At 48.3% G+C, this 25,573-nt stretch overlaps 1 protein-coding gene across 1 annotated transcript in view; it reads right to left on the minus strand.

Annotated features, from left to right (window-relative positions):
• Positions 1-25,573, minus strand: part of ERN1 (endoplasmic reticulum to nucleus signaling 1) — a 749,808-nt gene that overhangs the window by 426,839 nt on the left and 297,396 nt on the right. Inside the window, exon 5 of the mRNA XM_069654991.1 lies at positions 10,077-10,149. Within this exon, the coding sequence (XP_069511092.1) occupies positions 10,077-10,149 (73 nt within the window). The remainder of the gene's footprint in view (positions 1-10,076; positions 10,150-25,573) is intronic.

The following is a 25,573-nucleotide window of genomic DNA, read 5'->3' on the forward strand; positions in this document are numbered from 1 at the left end:
GACAGGATTAACTAGCTTCCGCTGCCCATCACCCTTTATCTTGGACAACATTTGACAGATGTCTCTGGTATTCTTGTTACACAATGCGGTTAACATCCGTTGCCACTGCTGGTTTGTCTTAGAAAATATACGCCTAGATAGCCACTTTTTGTATGCACGTTTGTGCTTTCTAATCTGACGTGCATTTTCCTCTGGGTTTGCTGAGGATTGCAACACTTTCCTGGTGTTTCTGCGTAGCTGTAATTTTTCTCCTTGCACCTCTAGGTCAAATGGGTACGTGTGCGCGTTACCCTGAACCACTACATTCCTGTATCCCAGGAACCTAGTATTAAATGCTAGAGTGCTTAGATGATCACCCATCTCAGCCAAATCATATGTTGAGAATCGCTGTAGTTCGTGTCTAAATAAAAGTCGTGTTACTCTAGCAGCTCTACAAATATTTCTTGGTGTCCACTTTATTCTATTTCCTGCATTGTTAATCTGGATCCCTTCTCCACTCTGTTGCATTTTTCTCCCCTTCTCCCATGCTCAGTGTCAGGATCAACTTAGAATGGTCACTAAAATTAGTTTTCCCAACTTCTAAAGTCATCACTGTCGCTGCACACTTGTCACTGGCAAAAGGTTATCCAATGTGGAACAATTGTTATTCATAGCCCACATACAATTCCCAGGTAGATCCCCTATTCTCCCATTCAAGATTATTAGACCCCATTCTTTGAGCATTGAAATACATTTCTTCTTTCACGTCCGCTCTTCTTTTTACCAGGACGCTCGTTGGGCATACCTGGTTATAAGAACCACATTCATCCCGGTGCCAGCAGCTAACATTTAAGTCCCCCCCCCCATTAGGACAAATTCGTGCCCCTCTGTAGCCAGCCATTCCACACACACACCATCAATGATTTCAAATACCTCCTCCAGGTTCACGATTTTGGGTGGCACATATGTGTTTACAGGCAAATGGCAAGACTGGGTCTTCCTGTTTCCAACCACCACCTCCACCGCTAGCATATTATCTGTTTCTACCAGAACATGGATGCTTTCAATTTGGATACTTTGTTTTAAACCCATCATCATAATGCTCTTTGTCTGCTTCCCCCTAGGGGTACTTTTTCGCCCTGAGGAAGGCATTTCTACTTTAAGCCCAGCAGGAGGCTTGCTGAAACGATGTGTGATGTTCTAAGTTGGAACTTTAAGGACAAGCTTAGAACAATCCTTTGAATGCAATGATCTCATGCGCATGTACTTACCTTTTGATGGCAGACCTACAAAAATGAATAATTTGTATGTTCATGTACTTATCTTTTGATGTACTTAAAATTTGATTTTCTCATTCCCATGCAAAATATGTCTTCATGTTGTTTCACAAAATTTAGATGTATATTTTGTAACTCATAGTTTCAGAGATTAGTCTGTTTGCAGCTTTTGGAAATACTTGTGTATATTTAAACCCATTATCAGGCCGCCATAGGGGTGACCCCTTGTGCCCTTTTCAACTAGTCTCTTTATCAAAATGTATCCTACCAACTGAATGTTTTTGTTAGCCAAGTCTCTTGGAGAAATATTATATCATGTTGGCACAGTCGAGGCAGGGAGCCTTTTTGGTCCTAAAAATGCACATGCCCTATGGCATTCCAAGACACCACTTTTAATGTTCATGTACTGTCGGTTACATTTTTCATAATGAACCTTTTGAACAACTCCCATCCTGCTGCATCCTCCGTTTTGGGTGGGGATTTAACCCCTGTGTTCGGGATTGCTTTTATTGCCAAGCCCCTTTTGAGTACTTGCACAAAAGATTGTACCTGCATGATTTCTTTTACTGGCACATGTGTCACACCATCGAGAAGGTAACCTACCCTTTTGATTCTTTCTTGGTGTACTCTAAATAGCTCAGCCACTACAGAGGAGACACAGTGTACTCGAACATAATTGGTACCTCCCTCTGGTAACACTGGTTCCACAAAGCTGAAGTCGGCCGATAACACTCGGGAGGGCCAGGACCTTGTTGCACACCAGCAAGACAGCCAACCTATTTGTTCTATTTCCTGTGAAAGTCTGTGGACCTCGCACCAGTATAAATGTCTTTTCTTCCCGGGTCACAGGGACCTTTTCATTCGGGGTGCCAACTTGTTTAAGATCCTCAGCCTGAGGACCATTTTGCAGCTCCTGAGGCCAAATAGCTTGTGTTTGCTCTTTTAGCCTTGATTTTATTTCGGTTGACCAACAGTCACGTATTTTCACACTAGAGATACTTGCTTTTTTGTTTCTTTCCCGAGTGGCTGGTGGGAACTCCTCCCCCATCAACTAGCTTGTCAAGGTTCCCACTGGTCTACGTAGGCGTTTTTACTTCTGTGCCGCTTTCTTCTTTGAGCATTTTATTCTGTGGTACTGGTGGAATAACAGAGTTAAGGGGGTAAGATGAAAGCTTTAGGAGTCTCTTGATGCTCACTTTTTTAACTGACCGCAGCTCGTGCTTTTGTGCGTTTTGCCATCCTCCTTTCTCTTCTGGTCAGATAAGGGGAAAATGATGTGTGAACTAGCCCCCATGTTAATTGATGTTTCTAATGGGGAGGTGGGGGGTCAGAGTTTTTATCGCTTCTTTGCTCCAACGGGTGATTTTTGGGTCATCTGCTCAGTGGGTCGGATTTCATTTGTCTGGTTTCTTTTATCATATGCTTTAATTTTCGCCTCCATTGATTCTAAAGTCTTGCCTTTTTTTTGTACACCGTCTAATATCAGCCCACACAGCTGGAGCAGTATTTTTACCACAAATTGCACCACCAATGTAGATGATCGTTTGAGCTGGTTTACGCCAACTCTTCGCTGCCACCAGGAAGACATATGTATGCTTCTTCCTGTAACAAAGCATGGAAGCGGTCTGGGGATGCTGAAAGTTGTGGGTTCTCAGCTTGGGTAGGCAGAGATGAGGGAGGTGGGGGTTGCGGTATAGGCTCCTCAGCTAGGGGCAGCACCTGTTTTAAGTGCTGGTCCCATATTTCAGTTTGACATTCCCCATTTGCGGTGGCCTGTAGTAAGTAACATAGTTCAAGCAGTTTGAGCGGGTGGGGGGACCGCTGTTTTTCTGTGGCGGCCGTTAAATTGTGGAATTCTCTGCTGGCTCCACTTAAGGCTACAAAAATTCTCATCGTTTTCAGTCAGATGTTAAAAACTGTTCTAATACTTTATCTTGTTATCAGTTGGGTTCTAAATCCGCCTGGTCTACCTCAGCTCCAAGATGCTTCGGCATGCGTGCGGTCTATAAAAATAATTAAAATAACATAACAAGCAAAGAATTGAGATCTATGTCCCCAAAATCACCCGACCAGGAAGTGTTTTTGGCCTCATTCTTTTTGACCATTTCTTGGCCCGGGACATCTTTGTTAGACTGGTAATAAACTGTGATTTTCCCCCGTTTTGTGCCAGACAGAGCCACTAGGTCAATAGGAGTGCCAAGGTCGAAACACACGCTGTAAATAGGCAGCACTCCTTGCAGTGACTGATTGCGCAACAGATTTAGGATTAGTCAGTTTGTTGAATTACTCATTCCATTCCAGAATCCTGTCTGTAAATTGCTTAAAAGGGTTGATCTAAAGGCCCAAACTATTAACTCATCCAATAGAAATGAGGCAAAAGCCTTTCTACGGCCTTTAAGTAAGGTGATGGGCTTCAAATTATTCGGGTTGGTCTCTAGCATCTTTTTGATAAATGGAGAGATTGGACTTCCTCCATTTGTTAGAATAATAGAGTAGAATAATACCAGAGCCCACATTTTTTGGTTATCCCTCAATATAACATTTGTTAGACCATCATGGCCTGGGGCCCTTCAGGAATTCAATCCCCTAATCAAAGTAGTACAGTCTTGCTTTCTGAAGCTAGTTTCCCAAAAGGGAAGCTCATGCCAATTAGTCATACGTCCAGTCATTTCTGAGTGAGCATAAAGTCTACTAAAATAATTGACCCACACGTTCTCCAGTATAGGATTGTTTTTGCAGATGTTCTAAATTCACTACTCACTTTCCCAAAGATTGCGTTCTTAGTGCCTATGGTCTTTAGTACGTGTTGGCTCTACCCTGTAAGGGTTTAATTTCTACCAATGTTTCTGTTTGTGTATCATTTTCTTTTTCATGTCATTCTATATAGATAAGTTCTTAATTGTTGTCTAGCACTTTTTGTCCCTGATGACCACATCCAATTTATTGTATGGTAATAGATCACATATTGGATTTAGGGGAGGCGGCTTTAAATTAATTAAGATGTACATGCTTTCACTAAAGTTAGGATGGATCATGGCTGAGGTAGTCCCATAATCCAAAATCTGATTAAAGAGATTTCCTGCAATTCCATTTATATTGCTGATTTTTTTTTCAATCATTTAACTCTATTACCACTTTATTAACCTGCAGTTCAGCCAGGGCGTCATAAACCTTCCGATTGACAAAATGTATACTACAATTAGATTTAGCAGAGCGAAAACTAGCCATATTTTGCTACCTCGACAGTTCCATATAAGACTAGAATAGACAAATATATGAATCAATTCTAGTTTCTTCACGACCCTGTATCAATTTGCTGTTACTGGCATTTTGAAGTAAACAGTATTTTAAGTCATATTTATTAAAGTCCCCGTTCCCAATAAGAGTAATTTATAAGTAAGTAAAAATATGTTGTACTGTAAAACAAATGTTTTGTAATTAATATTTCTTTGTACCTAGTTATTCATACACAATAAATTATAAATTGCATCTTCTCAGATCAGGCAGTAATAATAGTTTATTCCTGTGGCTCTATGTGTACTACTGTCCAAATATATCCATGGCGCTGTGTGAGTGAAAGCAGAGGTACAGGCTCCTGTGTGTCTGTGGAGCCTATTTTTTGTTGGGACTATTTTAACTCCCTATTTTTCTTTTTTGACAGCATTTGTATATAGGGAGTACAAGTGGCCATTACACCATCTGTAAGGCTGGTTACTGGAGATGTCGCCTTCTATTCTCAAATTTAACATAAATTGTAAAACACTGCCTTGCTTAATCCGCACAAGTTAATTATGTGTTGTCATTTTTGCAGGGAATATTGCAGAGATATTATCCAACTGCCATATTTATACAAGTTCGGACATTTAGCGTTTAAATCCCCTGCCACAACTATAACATCACGATTATTCTGCATCAGATATTGTTGTAGTGGGATCACTATAATCACACAAGACTGTCACCATAAACTTGGCCGAGATTATAATATTGACAAAGTTACTCACCATAGGGACATTCCGTCCATCGGGGCGGTACTGGAGCACTTTTTAAGCATAAGAAAATAACTTATGTCCTCCTTTTATTTTTAATCAGGCCCGCGCACGTGACCGTAGTCCCGCCTTCCTGAGCTCCGCCCCACGCATCGCCCTTCAGTCCTTTTCTATCGCCAGGTCAAGGACCATTTAGCAAAATAGACGATACCTTATTAAAAGGGACCGGCGGGCGGGCATATGGAGGAAAGGGGATTGTGGACTAGGAGTAAGCTAGTCACTACAGTGAGTAACTTTGTCATACTCCTATGTCCCGTCCTCTTTCCTCCATACTTTTGGGAGATTCCCAAGCACTGACCAAAGAAAACGGGAGGATGGAAATGTTCCTTATTGGAACAAGTTCTTAAGAACGCCCTGGCCTACAGCAGCAAAAATTTCAATAGCCAGGTTGTGGAAACTCCCGGAGAGCCCAGCGATCCCAATGTGGTGGGCAAAGTGTTGGGACATTGCTGCAGCCGAAACTATCACTGCCCTCCGATTTGGCAACAGGAGCAAGTTTTACAGCATTTGGTCCCCTTTCTTAGATTACGTGCAAAAATTCCCCGGAATAGCCAGACAGCCACCATCCCTCCGTTGGCTGGAAAAGTATGACTAGACCTCGCAGACCTTGCCGGCAGCTGCCTGACCCTCCGCCGTCCCTAGAGTCAGTTCCCTGAAACTTTAACTCAAATCTGCAGCGGCCCCTCCCTGGTTCACCCCGGACACAACCACCCCACCCCGAACCCGTTTACCTCAGTTGAGGGTGTATTGATTTATGTTGAAGGTTCGCTACCTGCATTATGACAGGAATATCACATGAAGCACATATTGTTTGTAAAGGCCAATAAAAAGTCTTGTTGAAAAAAAAAAAACTGCCTGGCCAAACTGGGCATTAGTCCGGGAGCTCATGTCAAAACAATAATGTCTGCAAAAAGCCAAAGGGGAAGCCCACGTAGCAGCCTTGGCTATGGGATACCAAGGGACATTTCCTGGAAGGCAACAGCAGCCTATTCGCCACAGACCAAATATGCATGAATGCCCTTTGAGGGTTGAAGCCCTTGAATTTTGTAGGCTGCAGAGATAAGAGATACATGAAGGTATCCACCGTGAGATGGAAGCTTTCTAAGCAGGTTTCCCTTTTGGGTTGCGAAGAACTTCCTAGTTCGCTTGTTCCGTTGAGGTAAAACTTCAGAGCGTGCCCGACATCTAGGTTGTGTAAAACCCTCTCGGCAACGGAGACCGGGTTCGGAAAGAAAAACGGTAAGGATATTGACTGGTTTAAGTGGAACTCCGAGACAATTTTGCGAAGGAAAGAAGGATGAGTGCGAAGCACAACCTTATCCTTGTCGACTGTTCGGAACAGGTTTTCGACAGAGCTTGAAGCTCACTTATTCTTCTCGCAGATGTTACCGCAATCAAGAAGGACAATTTCCAAGGAAGGTACTTGAGCTCGGTAGTGGCCATAGGTTCAAATGGTTTATGACAAAGTGGTCAGAACCACATTCAGAACCCATTTTGGATGAGGAGGCCTAAGCGGAAGAAAGAGATGAAGACCTGCAAAATGTCTCTTGTTGACGGGGTTTGCCAGTGAAACGGAGCAACTGACAGACAAATAAGCCGTCATGATGGATAGTTATGTCCTGCATGATAAGACATGGGTGCCAGAGGCTGCAAGGTCTGATATAAAAGACAAGACAGTCAATAAAAGCTTGTTGAGGATCAAGCTAGACACCAAAGAAAAACAAAGCCATTTGCGCCTGTACTGAGCCCTCGTAGAAGGCTTATGTGTCACCTGAATTATGCCATTGTTATCCTCTGAAAGGTTAAAGTGCGCTAAGGACCAGAAAAGAGGTACCAGGCCGTCAAGCTGAATGATTGTGGGGAAGGGGTGCCACAACAAGTGATTGCTCTGGTAGAGAAGGTTGGGAATCTGCAGCAAGCTGATCGCTTTCCTTGGCTGCTTGATCTTCATCCAATGCGTCGGGAACAAAAACCTGATCCGCAGCATGTGGCATCTCAGACTCCGTGGGTAGACCTGACTGCGCAGCGGGAGTTTTAAGCACGGGTGAAATTGGATGCAGCGGCGGTAATGGAGGGGGGGGGGGAGAAATCGGAAGAGGTGGCACTACCGGGCCCGGTTGAGTAGCCAGAGCAGGTTGCGGCACGAGAGGCTTCGGATACATTTCTTTGAATAGCTTTGTAAAGTATGCCTTAATCGGGTCAGAGTACATAAGGGCGCAGAACTTGCCAAAAACACATCCACTGAGGAAGGTTTAGGCACAGGAGTGGATAGAGGCCGCTCCGAAGGAATGCAAAAAGGCTGGTTGCCAAGATGGCCCTCCACCAGCTGGATCCACGTAAACTAAGGGTGCAGACGCAGGACGGAGCCAGACTGTGTGTGGCAGTGTTAAGCGAGCACGCCAATCCATTGGAGGGTGGAACCAATTCCTATTGTCCACATTACGTGGAAAAGGCTGCTCTGCCCCAAAAACAGGACACTCGGTGCCAGCCGTTGAGAACGTTGGTGAGATAGGTAGTCAAAATGGCTGCCTCAGACCGCAGGGGTTGGGCCGCCATTTTGTTACTGCCTGAGGTGAACTGCATCATAGGTGCGTGAGGCCATGGTCACCGCAATTGTATCAGGGGACTTTGTTTCCATTTTAGTCTTGTGACAGAGAACCTCAGCAAAGCCCGTGTTAGCAGATCTAGAGCGCTTTTTTTTAGATTCTGTTAAAGAACTAGCCCAAGGTGAGGGAACCTCGGCAGAGTCGGTACTTGAGGGACTAAGGTGTTTGTGTGTGGGAAGGCTTCGGGTCACCCCCGTAGTTCGAGCCCTCAGAGGAGGCCCCTCGATCTTGCCGGTTTTAATTATAGCACCCTAGTCAGGGATCCTCGGGGGTAACCCCAGTGCTTTTCGTCGCTTTACTGGAAACCTCAAGACTAGTCTTGGAACATTTAGTTCCACATTTGGAAACCTCAGGAAGTACCCCGGTGAAAACAGCCCCAGAAATGCGGGGCTTAACTTTAGCCCCCAGATGGGGAACCTCGGATGAAGATCCGGTCCTGAAAGCCCCTTTACAGGGAACCTCGGAGGAAACTCCGTAGTCCGGGTTAGATCCCTTTCGGGACACCTCAGAGAGAGCCCTGGTACCAGAGTCACTTGGGCACCTCCCAGAACCAAAAGACCCCGGGAAGGAGTCCCCTGGCCGGGGTGCCCTAAAAAGGAAAGAACTTAACGGGCGCTTCCTTTTTTCTTCGATGAACAGCTGTAAATGAGGAGGAATCCACTGGAACACCACCTCCCACCTGACAAGTCGACGCTGGAGTGCACGGAGGGAGAGGGAGTCGCAGTGATGCAAAGAGTCCCACCGGTGTTCCGGGTTAGAGCACTCCAGACAGAAAGAATGGGGATCCGGCCTGACGAAACGACGTTTGCACGAAGAACAGGACACTAATCCCAGACGCACCGGCAGAGACAGAAGAAAGAAGACCATGGAACTGAAGCAGGAATATGAAGGACAAGGGAACAAAAAGGAATAATTCCCTCAGATGCAAGTGCATCCGACCCAGATCACGCAGAGAAAAGGACTGAAGAGCGATGCGTGGGGCAGAGCTCAGAAAGGCAGGGCTACGGTCATGTGCAGTGGCCCCACATAAAAATCAAAGGAGAAAAAAGTGATTTGTTCCTTAAAAAGTGCTCCGGTCCCATCCCGATGGACGGAATGTCTCAAAAGTATGGGGGAAAAGGGGACGTGACGTGGGATTAAGACTGATTACAAGTCATTTACGGGTTGCTCCATCACATTTTATACATTACTCCATGAAGGCGTCACAGTCACACTGTTGATATTGAAAAATTATTTGTCATTTTTTTCTAGCTAAGAAGAGGCTTTGCATAATGTGACCGGGTGGGCACTTGATAGCACTCGTTGGAAAGATCTCTGAACCATCTTTTTGGGTGTCTAGAAGCGGACCACTTTTCCCGAGTCACGGTTTCCCCCTTTCCGGTTTTGGCACTGCAGGAAATTTATGTTCATCCCCCCACTGCTCCCCGACCCTTGCCTTGTGCGGTGGACACACCCGCAAGCCCACACACATCGCAAACCCTCCCACACAACCTCCCTTCTGTTGTGCAACCTCCGATCTCCGGCAAGGCCCTGCTATTTCCCCACCTTAACACCCCCTCACTCAAGTCCCTCCTCCTCCAGGTCCCTGTGCCACTCCCTTCCCATAAGAAACCCTAAATTCATCCACCCCTTACTAATCCTTACCTGCAACAACAGTTTTCTTCATGTATCTCCCTGCCAGGTATGCCTGAAAGGCGCTTGTAACTATTTCCTGACAGGCCGCAGTGCAAATGAAGCTGCCTGCCTGACACTGCCTACGATGAAAAAGTGTCAAGTCTCCTGGAGAAGAAAATCATGAATTTTGAGGTCATTTAGTCATGATGCTGATACGACCTCATGTGTTCCAACAGAGAATAGAGAGGGGGAATAATTGAATCTCTGGGGCATTGTGTGGGTTTTGTTTCAAAAGAAGCAGGAAGCCATACTTCCCCTCACGTGTGCATGCTTCTCTGTTCAAATTTACCTACCCACTTTTGTTGTAGTGCTTCAAAAACAGGGTATTTCACGACCCAATTTATGTTCCTCATAATCTTGAATTTGAACTTGCCTTGCAGGTACATACACACAAACACACGCCACAACTTTACAATTGAATACGCTTCAGACTGCCAAAAAGAGACATTGTCATTGTTTCGTTTTCAGGGAGCATAGAAAAACAATGTCCTTACCCATATATAGAATGCCATCTGAACTTCGGCATGGGGATGCCTGTACCAGTTCAGGAATGGTAAATGGAAGTTTCTGAAAAAAAAAATTTAACTTGTGATAAATCCAAACATTTAAAATAAACTTCAACATGAAACTGCTGCATCGTCTTAAAATGGAACCCAACAAAGCCATAAATGTCCAGCACAGTCCTGACACAGAACCCCCAATGCAGCGGCAGCAGTGAGCCCCAACGAACAGATTCAAATGAAATGGCCATTACACCAAGGAACCATAAAAGGCAGCTACACAAAGGAACACTCAAACTAGCCAGGAAGAACCACACTAAAGTGACCAGACAGCACACATTCCCAAAGCCCCAACATTGTCAGGCTGTAAACCCCAAATGTAGCCACACAATGGGTTCCATAACTTAAAAAAACCATAACATATAAAACTTAACATGGAAAATGTCTACAGCCAACATAATATACAACCATACTGGAATGCTCAGGACAAATGACAGAGCAAAACGCAACATAATTAGAGCCTCTGAAACTCTAGTCTAAAGGTCTGGACAGCTTGGTCATTATTTACTGTTTGTCTGCATTTGATTTTTATAGTATTGATCACTTTCAGTTATAACAGTCTACTCCTCGAGTAGGGCTTCTTATAGAATTGTACAGGTTTATTTGGTCCCATTTCAAGATTGAGCTTAATTTCTGTCCCCCGTTAAGAGCCATTTTCCCTCCCTCAAGGTTTATGTTGCAATTGCATTCCAAGTCTAAGGGGCCCAAGAGTCGTCCTGGCATCCCAACATTTTCGGGCTCATATCTCCCAACCTCCCCTGCAAGCTCCTTCCTTCCAAGTAACATTAATGAGAAATATTTGCAAGATATATGATAAGGTAGGACAAAGATACAAAGTGGTTGGGCTATTGCAGTGACCCCCCCCCTGAGTTTTATGAACAGTCTACACGCCGTGAAGAATCAAGTCAGGGAGGGCATGAGCCCATCCCCCCCTCATCGAGCGAACACTTCAGGAGAAGTGTGCACCACTGCTAGCTCTTCAGCTGCCAGGGTAAGAGTGCCAGAGGCCCCTCACTCCTGCCTGGATCCGCACTGGGCCTTTTTGCCCCCCCCCATCTCCCCTCTGCCCCAGCCTCATTTTCATTTCATCTGTTTGCGGTTTTTAATTGTGTCCTCCATGATGACGGCACTCAAAATGGCCCACCGTCCCCCCACTTTTGTTGTCGCGTTGCCTAGGAACAAATCACGGAGCCGTGCACTCCAATTGGGCCCAGCATCCCCATCTGCACAGCGCCACTGGAAGGCGCAAGCCAGCCCTTCCTCTGAAGGCCCCATCTTAAGGTCAGAATCCTGTCTGTGCCTGTCTTGCCGCATTGCAGCCGCGAGGCACAGATGTATGCCCGTTACCTTCTTCACTGGCGGTTTCTGGTGAGCGATTTAATCAAGCTCACATTACGTCCACTGTAATTAGTAATTGGTGCTCCCACTAAGACTTCTACGGTACCTTCCTTCCCCGGTACAAAGAACCCTCATGACTTCTGCTCATTTCAAGGAGCTCACAAAGCCACTACGTCAGCGGGTATACTCCTGGGTGTCGCTTCCATTTCAAACACCCTCGCCCGTAGCCCACTAGCCCAGCCTCGGCGTATTGCAATCAATCACGGTACAGCTTTTCTGTTCTGCTCATTTGCACTGCCCGGAACGTTATTCTCTGTATTAGTAACTAGTTTTGCTGATTTTGTCTAACCACTGTGTTACCTACCTGCAAGGTCAATCATGCCTACCCTTAGCTCTCACCCACGAGTACTGTTCTTGTTTAAGCCTGTGCATAACGCATAGTGCGGCTCATTTGGTTAACCTTTGCATAACCTGCTAGTACTTCCTATTGCGCCTAGACACTATCACCACACTGTACTGCCCAGCCTCCCATCCACAACCCCTAGTACTGTTGATCTGGTCTAGCCTGTGCACAACCCCTAGTAGTGTTGATTTATGACCAGCCTGTGCATAACCTCTAGGACTGTTGATTCTGATAGCCAATGCATTAGCGTTAGTACTGCCTATTGCGCCTAGACACTGGATTGCCACACTGTACTACCATACAGCCGATCCCCACACTACTGCACTGACTTCCTGCCCATGCATATAGCAGATGCCTGCAGCACCACCCCAATCACATGCTCTGCTCCCAGAATTCTGTCCTAATGGCCACACTGCGTAGGGTAACGCTCACCATGGCCACCCTTCTACCTTTATTCCACTCCATCACACCAAAGCTACTATATCCCTACCAGTCCAATTTATTGCCCGTGGGCCCCAACTCGCCAGCCACAGCCCATGCCTACCCACTCACCAGCGGAATGGATCTACCATTACTCCTCCCGCCCTACACCACTCGTCTCTTACTAGGAGAAATGCAAGATTGGGAATCTCAAATCCCACACTCAAAAGTAAAAACAAACCATATTCATCAACAAGTTAGCAGAGGATCCTCCACGGTACACTCCAATATCTCCAGCATGATGCCCCCTTCCCTGTCATTCATCCACCCCTACCTAAAGTCTCATCACCAGATGGCCCACCCCTTGACATCCCAACCATCAAAGGAGCTCTCATCAATGCTTACTCTTTGGTTGCCCATGCTGTCGATATTGGAGATCTTATCTCTACCAACCAACTAGACATCCTAGCAATATCAAAAACATGGTTATCACCAGCTGCGGGCCCCGCTCTAGCGCTAGCCCTCCCTGATGACTACACAATTATCAGAGCGGATAGAGCCACTGGCAAAGGTGGCGGTGTGGCTTTCATACAACTTGGCCACAGAGAATTTACAAGCACTCCCTTCCCATGAAACTCCTCTCAGCTAATCTCCTGCTCTCCCCTACATGTACCTTACTACTCCATATCATCTATCGGTGTCCTGGCCCCATCACCTTCTTCGACAAAGACATCTCTCTACGCCTGACACAAAACACTAAACCTGGGTCACAAATCATCCTTCTAGAGGACTTGAATCTAGGGCTCCACGACCCCAAATATGCAAATGCCTCCAGCCTAGAAAATACCATCACCCAACTAGGCTTTAAACTATCAATGAGCCAACCCATGCCAAAGGTAGAACCCTGGATTGGTTGGCAGACTTCAACTGTCCCACCAAAATCCTCAATAATGTACCCTGTGCCTGGTCTGACCACCACTGCATCACCTTCTCCATCCAGGAGAAGGTCAGCCCTAATTCCAACTCTATCATAGCGCCACAAACACTGTCCAGAAATAAGCGCGCCATCACTCTTGACAGCCTAAAACCCCTTCTACAGCCCATTCTTAGCATAGCGTATAACTCAGGCAAGGATCCCTCCTCTCTGGTCGAAGTGTATAACACCACCCTGGAATCAGCCCTTAATAAAATTGCCCCATTAAAACTTCGAAAGGCCAAACCATTGGCCCACCTAAATAAATGGTTTACAGCTGACCTAAAACTGCTCCGTAATGCTTAAAGATCTGCAGAACTCACTTGGAGAAACCCCCCCCTTGATCCGCAACAAAGAAAAATTCACCACAGCCGCTAATTCCTACAAAGCAGCTATTATTAGCTCTAAAAGTGAAATCAATAAATGATAGGATTCAGAACGCCAAGTCTAGCACAAAAGAACTAGAGTCATCAGCGCCTCTCCCAGAAACTTGCACGAAAGATGAAGCCTGGTGTACCAAGGTCCAGAAGGATCTTTCAGACAAAATAACCTTACTTCAAACCAGAATAGAATCCAAAAAAGAGCCTAGCCTTGGGTGCCTTCAATCACAAATTACCCAACCTTGAAGCCCCTTCTTGCGCCCCTTTCCACTTCTCACCAGTAACCACCAAAGAAGTACAAAATATCATCTTGGCCCCAAACCCTCCAGTTGTCAGGGAGACACCTGCCCAGCTCCCAATATTAAGGAAGGAGCAAGAAAGCTAGCACTGTTCATAGCAGCTCTAATTAACACCTCCTTCAAAAGTTGCACAGTCCCCAATAACTTAAGAGGCACGGGTCATGCCGCTTCTTGAAAAAAAAACAACTTGGACACCAATATTCCAACTAATTTCAGAACCATTACAACAGTGCCATTTCTTTTAAAGATATTAGATTGTGCTGCCCATCTCCAAATCTGGAAGACAATGAGCTGTTAGGCCTTCGCCAGTTTGGTTTCAGACCAAGGCATGGAACCGAAACCGCCCTCCTAGATCGGAAAATTCAGATGGATGAATCGAAAGGTAAGGGCAAGCTGGCCATCCTCCTTCTATAAGACCTATCGGCAGCATTTGACCTTGTGGACCATCAAATTCTGACCAAACACCTAACTTCGGATGCAGCCTACTCACCGAAAGCTGCCAGTTGGATCCAATCTTTCTTATCAAATAAAACTACGGTCTTTGCTCCCTCAGTACCCATCTACTGTGGAGCCCCGCATGGCTCATGCGTCTCGCCCACGCTCTATAATATCTTCACTAAGCTTCTATTTGATTGACTTGATAACGGGTGTCGTCTACACTAATTATGCCGACGACACTCCGATCCTCATTACGCTCTCTCGCTGCTATGTGAAAGATTCCAAATTGATAAATGATATCTACCTTGAGATTCAAGCCTGGATGGCCACCCACAGACTTTCTATAAACGATAAGATGGAATTTCTTATCATTGGCTCACAAGCTCGTCTTAATAACTTAGATAAAAGATACATGGCTTTTAAAATTGATGAACACCATCAAAGTTGCTAGCAAGATTAAAAAGATAGGGGTATATCTAGATTCCACTTTATCTCTCAAAAAACAAGTTAACTCCACAGCCTCTACTACGGCTTATACTAACAAACTCATAAATGCTTGCAAACCCTTCCTCTCTACCAGCAGTCGCATTACGTTAGCCAGAGCACTAATCCTTTCAAAGTTGGTTTATTGTAACACCCTATTCCTTGGCTCTTCAGAATGGAATCTAAACAGACTCCAAGTTCTCCATAATAATGCCCTTAGATCAGCACTTAACATCCTGCAATCCTCCCACATCTCAGCTTTCAGATGGGACACACATTAGCTACCCGTGCGCGACAGAATCACACTTCGTTCACTAGTCATCACGCAGAAGTGACTCAAATTCGGCTCAGAAATGCCTAAGACACATTTTCTAGGAGCCAGATGGGCAAACCCACCAGATCTCAAACGCCTCAAAATCCCAAAATACAATCTGAAATCAGCAAGAGGCTCTAGCTTTCCTGTGCTAGCTGCCAAATGTTGGAATTCTCTACCTCCAAAACATTAGAGGCGAACATCAATTCTGGGCCTTCAGAGCCAGAGTAAAAAACTGGCTCCTCGCTCAGCACTCTTCCTACATAAACCGTCTGCAATATCCTCTACCTTCTCAGCCTTCTGTAAATACATGTTTAGAATTGGCTCTCACTCTAGAGCTGTCTCTCACTTTCAGACTAGGTGTATTTCAACTCTTTTGTAACCCTAGTCAGATGCCTATCAGAGCCACCGAATCTCTCTCGGAACGCTGCTGTTATATCGTGTTTCTGCTCCCAGATTTCTGATTTTACTGTAAATATTGTAATACTATACCTTGTAATTTTGTAATTACAATATGCTGTATACTGTGAATTTTTGCAACCTGTGTGCTGTAACTTGATAACCCCATGTGCATTCAAGCAAAAGCGCCCAGATACCCCTGGGTTAGGTGCGCTATATCAAGTAAATAAACTAAACAGCACACTGGAGCACAGGGGATGCACATGTGCTTCCATTTAATACAGGGGGACATCTTTTTTGATGGTGAGATGGCAAAGGGTTGGAAAGTGGCATCTCTGATGCCTTCTTACCACCTTTCTCACATCATGCACACAAAAGTGTTGGAATTGACCATTTTGTGCATTACAAAAGGGTCAAACAATTGTAAAGTAGAGGTAGGAGCCACTACTGTACCTTATTGAATTCCACAATCAACAAAGTAGTGGAAATCCAGCAATACCACTGCCGTTACACCTCCAGGCCAGCTGCAAAAACTGTCGGCCTAATTTCAACAACAACCTATGCAATTTGCTATGGGTTTTGGCACTCAACACCCCCCTCTCCCCCCACCCCACTCATCCCCATTCCCACCGCAACATACGGCAGTTCACAGTCAAACGCTTTCTCAACTCGTTGTGGGCTATAAAAAGAGGTTCCCTTTCAGTAATTCAATATTTTCTCAATTTGTTGTGGACTTAAACACACAAACGAACCAGCCCCTCGCCTCCAATTTTGGCTGTTCATGTTGACATTGTCTGCTGTTGTATTCGATTATTCTTAAAGCAAAAGGCAAAAATTGTACTCTACAAACTATGGACTATCTGGTCTTGCACAGACTATGATCTCTTCCACAGCAGTTCAGGATATTTTGATGTACGCCTGGACTCTCCCAACTCAGGCCTTGCTCCACCTCCTGCACGACTTCTGCAGTTCTAAGAAATTATACTTACTCCAATGAGCATTTGGATCCCTGCTTTGTCAACAGGCTGGGGTGGGTCACAAGTTCTTTGTAAGGGAAATACAACCGGTATTGCATCTCGGCTGGGGTGCAGAGAGAGTAATATCACAGAGCTAAATGCTGAAGGTCCCTCCTGTAGGGAACTGAACTGTGTGGCATCAGAGAAGATTACAGATTTAGATCCCTGTTGCCCTTACAAGGGAAGAAAACACTGTTTAGTTGTGTTCATGTGTTTCTCTTTCCATTTCAAGGACAATGGTTTATGGTCAAATATCTCTTGACCTATGTTTTGGTGCCCTACTCAGGGTTGGTGGAGCAGGGCAGGGCAGGTTGCCTCTTGAAGTCCTTTATAGAGCCTTAAGCATCTCAATCATGTCCATGAAAGATGAAGCTGACATGAGCAGAGAAAAAGAAAACGAAGACGATTTCTGCACTAGAAATTACTAAGTCACGCCTTTCAACTGGAGGTCATGTTGCAATACCAGATGAATAACTTCCTAATGAGGTGACCCAGTAAAGCAAAGAACATTGGAGGAGGCGCACACCAGTCTGAGAACCAAAGCCATAAGCTGTTCAATATCCTTGCCTGGGATCCCCCAGTGGAGAAGAACATGCATCCTACTTGTGTAAGAAAACAAAAGGTCAACATGACTCAGCAGCAGAAAACATGAAGAGGTACCCTGTGGTTCAATGTCAGGTCTACCGAGTCAATGAGGGAATGAGTCAACAGGTATTGAACAGGTTATCATGCCATGTTCTTTCTGGAGAGGGGCACCTGCTACCTTTTTTGAAAAACTTTTGCAAGGAACTTGGGGTTGGTCACCCTGAGTTACCTGGGGGAACCCAGACGTGGACTCCCTGCTCACTGTGCTCAGAGAGGCTGACTCACTGATGAGGCCCAACAAAGCTGAAACACGTGTATGGGGTTGCTGTTGGTACTCTTGTTCAGAAGGGAATTGCCATAGCATTTCGGTGCTGGACTGCCCATGTGGGCGGGACAAAGAATGATATGCAAATGGAAATTTACCATCTGTGAAAGGTACCGTGAGCAGAAAGCGATGGCTGCAAACTCTCAAAGTGTGAATAAAACCACAGAACAGGTTATCATGCCAAGTTCTTTCTGGAGAGGGGCGCCTGCTACCTTTTTTGAAGGTATTGAAGGGGATTGGCTACACACCCCTACAGTGGTACAATTGTGAGGGTGAATCAATTGCCAAGGTCCTAGTTTTAGGGAGAATTCTCTGTGAAGGCTAATTTCCCAAACCTAGTGAGTCTCCCAGCAGCTTTGCTGGATTTTTGGGGTTCATTTTTTTCTCCTAAGAGTGAGACTCTTTTTCTCCCACTCTTAGACATGATTTGAGATATCCTTTGACTTTGTAATGTGTTTAATGGGCTATGGGGTCTTTTACTCCATAGGGTTTCATGTATTTTTGGTAAGTGTGTTACACAGTACCCTCAGTGCAGTAACACAGGGGTGTCATAGTAACCCCCAAACAGACTCCATACCCTGGGTCTGGCTACTGTCTCCCAGGGCATGTAAAGTCACCATTGACTTTACTAGTCTTAAATTGGGAACAGAACCAATACAAAGCATAATATTGTGGAAGTACTGGTAGGGGTAATTAGATTGCCCCTGGGTCTGTTTTTCGAGGGGGCACTGTGCAGTCCCCTCCTCGTCGAGTTTCTGGCTGGTGGCAGTGGTTACCACGCGAAATATTCCACCGGAATATTTCCTATGGGATTTTCCCATTCATTTTAAAAGCACCACTTTTTGGTGCAATGTTAAAGAAACTTCCGGGTTATTTATTTAATATTTATTCCCCGGCTGGGTCTTTTTGCCAGGACTCAGTTTTAAAATGGCGTTTGTGTTCGCCTCTGTAACTCCAACCCAATTCGAGCCCTTTGTTCCACTTTTTGGCGGGCTTCTCCACAGAAGCCTCCAAAAGTGATGCCACACTCTGGGTCTACAGGATTTGTGGAAGGGGGGTTTAGGCACCCTGGACTGAGTTGCCCCGGCAACTCAAGTCGCACTCTTGTATGATTGGCCCAGTGGTGAGCCGCCCGGCTCACCACTTAGCATGTTCAAGTGACAGCTAGGACTGATGAATGGGGGTTTTCTGCATAAAAGCAGGGCTTTGGGGACTGGAACTTCAGAAGTCGCCACAGGACCAAAGAATCCGAAGAGGGAGAAGCTGAGCCGACCTGCAACGACGAAACCACCGGTGGAGCCCTGCTGAACCGTCTCACCACTTCCCAACTTCTTCTTCCTCTGAGCTGGTGGGGATAACCAGTTCACCCTCTTTTTCGCCTTCCTGGATCGTCTTGTGGTCGAATCGCCTGTGCCAAGCACCCCGGCGGCAGGATAGCCACGCTTCACCACTACCGCGAATAAAAGGGTAGTACCTTTTTACCGGGAAACTCCGCGGCTGGTTTCTTCCCTGGCAGTGCAACGACCTCCAGCTTTCCTCCACGCCGAGATCTCCTCTTCCCCTGGACGAAGTACAGACTTGCACCCGCTGCCAGGAACAACTGCCCCCGCTGGAGCTTTCTCACCATTTCAGGTACTGAGTCCCGCCTGGTCTCCCTTGCAACAGACTGTTCAAGGTGTCCCGTAAATCCTTGACTTTCTATCCTGGGGTGACTTGGGACCTACTAACTAACGTTTCCTGACTTGAGCCAACCCTTTTTGAACTCTTTGCAACAACTCTTTAAAAGTACTATTCAACTGTGTGATCTTGGACACATTCCTCCTTGCTCTCTTCAAGAGTGGGCCTGGCCTATGACTTTCTTGCTCCTCAGTAGATTCTGCCTTTTCTGACTTGCTCTGGTTCTCCTAAAGTGTTGGTATTGTGTATGTTCCTAATTCTGCCTTTTTCCCTCCCTTTTTAATTAACTTATTGGAGTGCCATCTTAGGTTAAGCGCTCACCTCTGTCTGAAAATAAGTGGTGTTTTAACTAAGACTTGTTCAATAAGTAATCAGGGATGTATATATATATTAATAGTGACTGTGTTTGAACTTGCTTGCCATATTAGTGTTAGTGTATTTTACAAAGTGTGTTTTTAAATGAATAATTATATACTTTTATACCCAAGCTCTGGTCAGTGTTTGCTTGTGCTACTGTATCTTTGTACCTATCTTGTATACTCTATATACTGTCCAACTCTTCTTGAGAGAAGTCTGGCTGCTCAGCCACAGCAACCAGGTAAATCGGGGTGGTACAGACTGCTACCAATTGGGTTTACTGCCAACACCTGTGGTCTTAAGCCTTTTGCAGTGGTCCGTAAGGGAACTGCACAGGTTTCTGCCTAAAACCTAGTATGATTGTTAATGGGGGAATAGGGATGATACCAAGAAGTAGAGCAAGACAGTTGTAAAATATTTTGATAAGACCCCTTTGTCTTTGGACCTCTTATGTCAGTGGAAAGAGGGTTTGGATTAGTAGAGTGGGGAAGCAATTCTTTATAGAATCTAGTATAGAGCAAACTGACTCCTGCTTGATCGGTCTTGTTACCCCATACTGTGCCTCTCAGATAAGAAATTGACGAAGAGTGTATGGCAACACCTGATAAAAGCACCCAAAAGGAACAAGTTACTTACCTGTAACTGTTGTTCTCCAGCATGGGTCTGGCATGGATTCACATGCTCATGAATATAAGAATATTCCCCGTCGTCAGGCTGTGAATCCTCGGTAAAGAAAAATCAGTATCAGTTTCGTTTCTGATCTGTCTTTCGTAGTAGTAACCAATCACTGATCTCTGTGTCATACATACCAAAGCCAATGACTGCCCTCTCCCTAAGCCCCGCCTCTGGCAGCCATCCTCAGATTTGGTAGAACGTACAGTGGCAGTATGACCAAGTGAAGAGCCGCAGAGGGCTAGGCGGGAGGGTTCGCATGTGAATCCATGCCAGACCCATGCTGGAGAACAACAGTTACAGGTAAGTAACTTATTCCTTCTCCAGCATGGGGTCTGGCATGGATTCACATGCTCATGAATATAAAAATACATAGCAGTACACACATGCACAACCACGGGAGGTGGCAAAAAGGCTCAACATTAAGCAATACAACAACTCAACATTAAGCGTCTCTTACCTCCTCACCAGGCTCACCTTAAGCTAACAGGTTGCGCAGCACTGCTTGGCCGACCCTGGACTCCTCCCTGGAGTCCCGATCGACGCAGTAGAATCTCGTGAAGGTGTGCGTCGACCTCCACGTAGCAGCCCTGCAGATGTCCAGCAGGGGTACACCAGATAGGAACGCCGTAGTGGCAGCGATCGCTCTGGTCGAATGGGCTCTCGGACGGCCTGGCAGCGGTCGGTTAGCCAACCGGTGGCAGTGCATGATGCAGCCGGAGAGCCATCTGGAAATAGAAGACTTCGAGAGAGCCTTCCCTTGATTCACAGGTCCAAAGTTCACAAACAGCTGTGATGTCCTCCGAAAACTCTTTGTGCGGTCCACGTAGAACTTCAGTGCTCTAGCCACATCCAGCGAGTGCAAAGTCCTCTCGGCCGGCGACGAAGGAGACGGGAAGAAAACAGGTAACACCAGGGGTTAGTTAAGATGGAAATCCGACGGCACCTTGGGCATAAAGGAGGGGTGCGTCCTAAGCACCACCCTCGAGGCATGGAAAGTCAAGTACGGTGCTTTGCAGGATAGGGCCTGGATCTCTCCCACTCGTCGTGCGGAGGTAATGGCCACCAGGATTGCAGTCTTCCACGACACAAACTTCATCAGTGCGGAGTGCATCGGCTCGAATGGGGGCCCCCATGAGCCTGGTCAGCACCACGTTAAGTTCCCACGCCGGGGCCTTCACCGGCAGGAACGACCGGAACAGTCCTTTCATAAACTCTTTTACCAGTCGATGGGACCGCAGGGACGTCCGTCCTGTGGTTCTGGTATATCTGGAGATAGCCGCCAGATGAATCTTAATGGAGGCATGGGCCAGCCCAGCCTTTGCCAGCGATAGCAGGTACGGCGGCACTTGAGGGGCCGTAATCCGTAGGGAGTTGATCTTCTGTGCTCGGCACCAGATAGAGAACCTAATCCACTTGTGACCGTAGCATTTGAGAGTCGAGGACGCCCTGGCCTTTGCAAGAACCTCTGCAGTCGGCCGGTATATCGTACCCTCCAAACTCTAGCGTTGCAGGAGCCAAGGAGAGAAGATCCGCGTCCGCCGACAGCTTGATGGATGGGGACGTTGACAAGTCCAAAAGGTCCGGGAACCAGATCTGCCTCGGCCACGCCGGTGCGACGAGGATCATCCTGCACCGGGACCTCTTGAGCTGGTTGATGAGTCGAAGCAGCAACGGCAACGGAGGGAACGCATACAGGTATAGGCCGTCCCAGGGGAACGAGAACGCATCGCCCATGCTTCTCGGCTGGGGAAACCTGCTGGCGAACTTCTGGCACTTCGAGTTCGTCGCTGTTGCGAACATGTCGATTTGGGGTTTGCCCCATCGTCAGAAGAGTTGATCCACCTGATCCTGGCACAGCTCCCACTCGTGACACGTGCGCAGCTCCCTGCTGAGCGAGTTGGCGATGGTGTTTCTTTCTCCTGCCAGGTGGAAGGGAACCAGGAACATCCCCTGGGCGGCCGCCCAGTGCCACAGATCCTGTGCCTCCTTGGATAGGGCTGGGGATCTGGAGCCTCCTTGCTTCCGTATGTAAAACATTGTCGTGGTGTTGTCTGTGAAGATCCGCACCACCTTGCCCTTGAGTGACGGGAGGAACGATTTGAGAGCCCAGAACACGGCTCGGAGTTCCAGGATGTTGATGTGCAGGAGCTTCTCCTCCGGGAGCCAGAGGCCTCTTGCGTGGAGATCTCCGGTGTGGGCACCTCAACCTTCCAGGGATGCGTCCGTCGTCACCGTCTCCTGGAACGCCGGCGTCTGAAAGTCTGTGCCCGCCGTGAGGTGTGCTCGAACGCCCTACCACTGAATCGCCCGCTGGAACACCTCGTTGATGGGGACCCTGTCTTCGAAGGTGCCCGTCACCTGCATCCAACGGGCATCGAGAAATTCTTGAAGAGGGCGCATCCGCAGTCTGCAGAGGTGCCCCAGATAGATGCAAGAGGACATCATCCCCAGGAGGGACTTGATGGACCTCACCCTGGCCACCCTGGAATTAAAGAATAATTCTTCCAAAAGAACATGAGTAATTTGTTCGCTCCATGGCTAGCAGGCGCTGCACTTTGCCCAGAAGGGTCTTCGTCCGTTCTTCCGACGGTGCCGCCAGGCGCCTCACTGTATCGAGCTTCGCTCCCAGAAACAGGGCCACTTGCGACGGCACCAGGTGGGACTTTGGGTAATTTATGGCGAATCCCAGGTCTGTGAGTAGCTGGACGGTCCGCGCAGTGTGTTCGACGGCAAGTTCCCTCGTCCTTGAGCGGATGAGCCAGTCGTCCAGGTAGGGGTAGACGCGAATCCCCTGCAGGTGCAGCTGCGCCGCCACAGGTGGGGGCCGACTTCAATCCGAACGGCAGGGCTCTGAATTGGTAGTGGTGTCCCTGGACAACGAACCTGAAGAACTTTCAGTGACTTCTGAGGATGGGAACGTGGAAGTAAGCATCCTCCAGGTCCAGCGACGATAGAAAGTCGCCTTCCTCCAGCTGTCCCAGCACGTGCTGGAGGGTAACCATCTTGAACTTTTGTGACCTTATGTACTTGTTCAAACGACGAAGGTCCAGGATGGGGCGCCAGCCACCCGTCTTCTTCCTGACGAGGAAGTACCTTGAGTACACCCCCGGAGCCCCGGAGCCTCTTCGGGACGAGCTCGATGGCGCCTTTTCTGAGCATCACCCGTACTTCCAACAGCAGTTGCGGGACGTGATTTTCCTTCCTGGCCACAGGTGGAACGTGAGGGCCCTTCTTCAGGAATTCGATAGAGTGTCCCCTTACCAGGGTATCCAGCACCCAACGGTCGGTGGAGATTGACTTCCACACGCCGACGAACTTCGTCAGCCGGCCTCCCACCGGGGTGCTTCGGTGGGGGCCCGACGCCACGGCCGGTTCAGTCCTGCTTGGAGGTGGTGGCCTTGCCGCCCTGGCCACCTTGCCAACGGCGGCAAGGCCCTCCCTGCTTGCCGCGACCCCTGTAGGCCTCCTGAGACGAGGAGCGCGCCGCCTGGCGGTAGGACGACGAGCCACCGCTGGATCCCTTGGAGGCCCCCTATCTGCCTCCGGAGCTCCAAAAGGGCCGTCGTTGCTGAAGGGCTCCTAGGGCGCGGGCCGTCTCCGTGTCCGTCTTTATGGCTTGGAGGGATTCGTCCACCGCCCTCCCGAATAAGCTGCTGCCAACGAACGGCATGTCCAAACACCCTGGTCTGGACGTCCCGACGGAAGTCGGTCGCCCGGAGCCAACCCAGTCGTCGTAGGCAAACTCCGTTGCCCAGCTGGCGGAACCCTGTATCAGCAATATACGGTTGCCACCGTTATGGCGTGGTCCGACGCCACCTCGCCTTCTTGAAGTATCTCCAGGGCCTCGGACCTCTTGTCGTCCGGTAGGAAGTCCAATATGGGGGCCAGCTTAAACCAAAGCTCCCTGTCGTAACGGGCCACGATCAGCAGGGCACTGGCCGCTTTGATCGTCGTCGCCGCCGAAATGACCCGTCGCCTCATGGCGTCCAACTTCTTTCTCTCGCCGTCCGGCGGGGAATTCGACGTTGAGGCTCCTGACCCCACCGCTTTCTTCTTTGCCGCCGCCGAGACGACCGAGTCTGGCGTTGGCTGGGCCCTGAGGCACAGGGGAGCGGTCTCGGGGACCCGGTACTTCTTCTCGTACCGGTCCTGTTTGGCTGGTGCCGTGGAGGGGTTCTTGAGCACCGACAGGCCCTCCGCCCATATGTCATTGATTATAGGCACCGCAATGACAGTCTTCCTCTTGGCCTCCCGGCGCTGATAGAGGAAACCTTCCTTTTTCTGCTCCTCCGGGCAGAGCTGGAACAATTCAGACGCCCTGGCGATCATGGCGTGGAACGAGCCAATCTCGGCGGGCGGAGAGGCCCGTGCGACGGGAGACCCGTTCCGTCGTCGTCAGAACCCGTCGTCGAGCCCACCGCACTGTCATCTCCCGACTCGTGGGAGGATGAGGAGGGGACTGCAGGCCTTACGGGGGCGAGCGGAGGAGAGGGTTGGGTCCTCTGCCGCTTGTTCTGAGGACTTCCCGACGGGCCAGGTTGTGGCTCCTCCGGCCTGGGCCGTGGTAATCTCGTCCTTATCTCAGAGCATAAGGACTGGATCGCAAACAAAATGGCCGCCGAGCTATCTTGAGGCCTAGGTTCCGGCTGCGCCGGAAGGGAAGGCTGCTCTTCCTCACCATCGTCGTCTTCCTCGGTTATCTCCCGAGGATCTTCCTTGCGGGATCGAACCCTCTCGAATTGGACTTTGAGATTCCTCGCGACCTTGGTCAGTTGCCCCTCCAAGGCTGACTCCGAGCTCGAGGAGGCTACCGTGCTCCCCCCCCTTTTTCCATCACGGGGGCCTGGACGTTGGGCTGAAAAGAGGATTCCCTCCTTGGCGGCAGGGAAACTCTAGTCCCGGAGGCAGTCTCCGCTGGCGGGGTCTGTGCCGGCTTGGCCAGAGTCACCGCGATCGCCTCAATAGAGGCCTTTGCCTGCTGGGTAAGGGCCTTGACCACCTTAGGTGCATCCTGGGCCTTCCCCTTAGGGGTAGGGGCGACGACTCGCTCCCCCTCTCCCGAGACCGGACGGGGCTTCTCCCGAAGCTTACCCGGGGTCTCGGACTTCCTCTTCCCCGGCCCGGAGCGCTGGCTCGTGGTTGACGGTGCCGGGGAAGGTGCGCCCTGCCTGGCGACCGAAGAGCCCGACCTTTCGGCGCTCCCGGAGCCAGCAGACTCGCGTCGCTTGGCCTGGTGTTGGGCCCCCGTCGCCAAGGCGCCCGCACAGGACTTAGAAGCCCGCTCGGACCCTTTCTTCTTCTCACCCGTTGAGCCCTTCTCCAACAAGCTGGCGAGACGAGATCGACGGTC

This window comes from Ambystoma mexicanum, chromosome 3q, assembly GCF_040938575.1.
Source record: "Ambystoma mexicanum isolate Mex_15411 chromosome 3q, UKY_AmexF1_1, whole genome shotgun sequence".
NCBI classification, from domain to species: Eukaryota; Metazoa; Chordata; class Amphibia; order Caudata; family Ambystomatidae; genus Ambystoma; species Ambystoma mexicanum.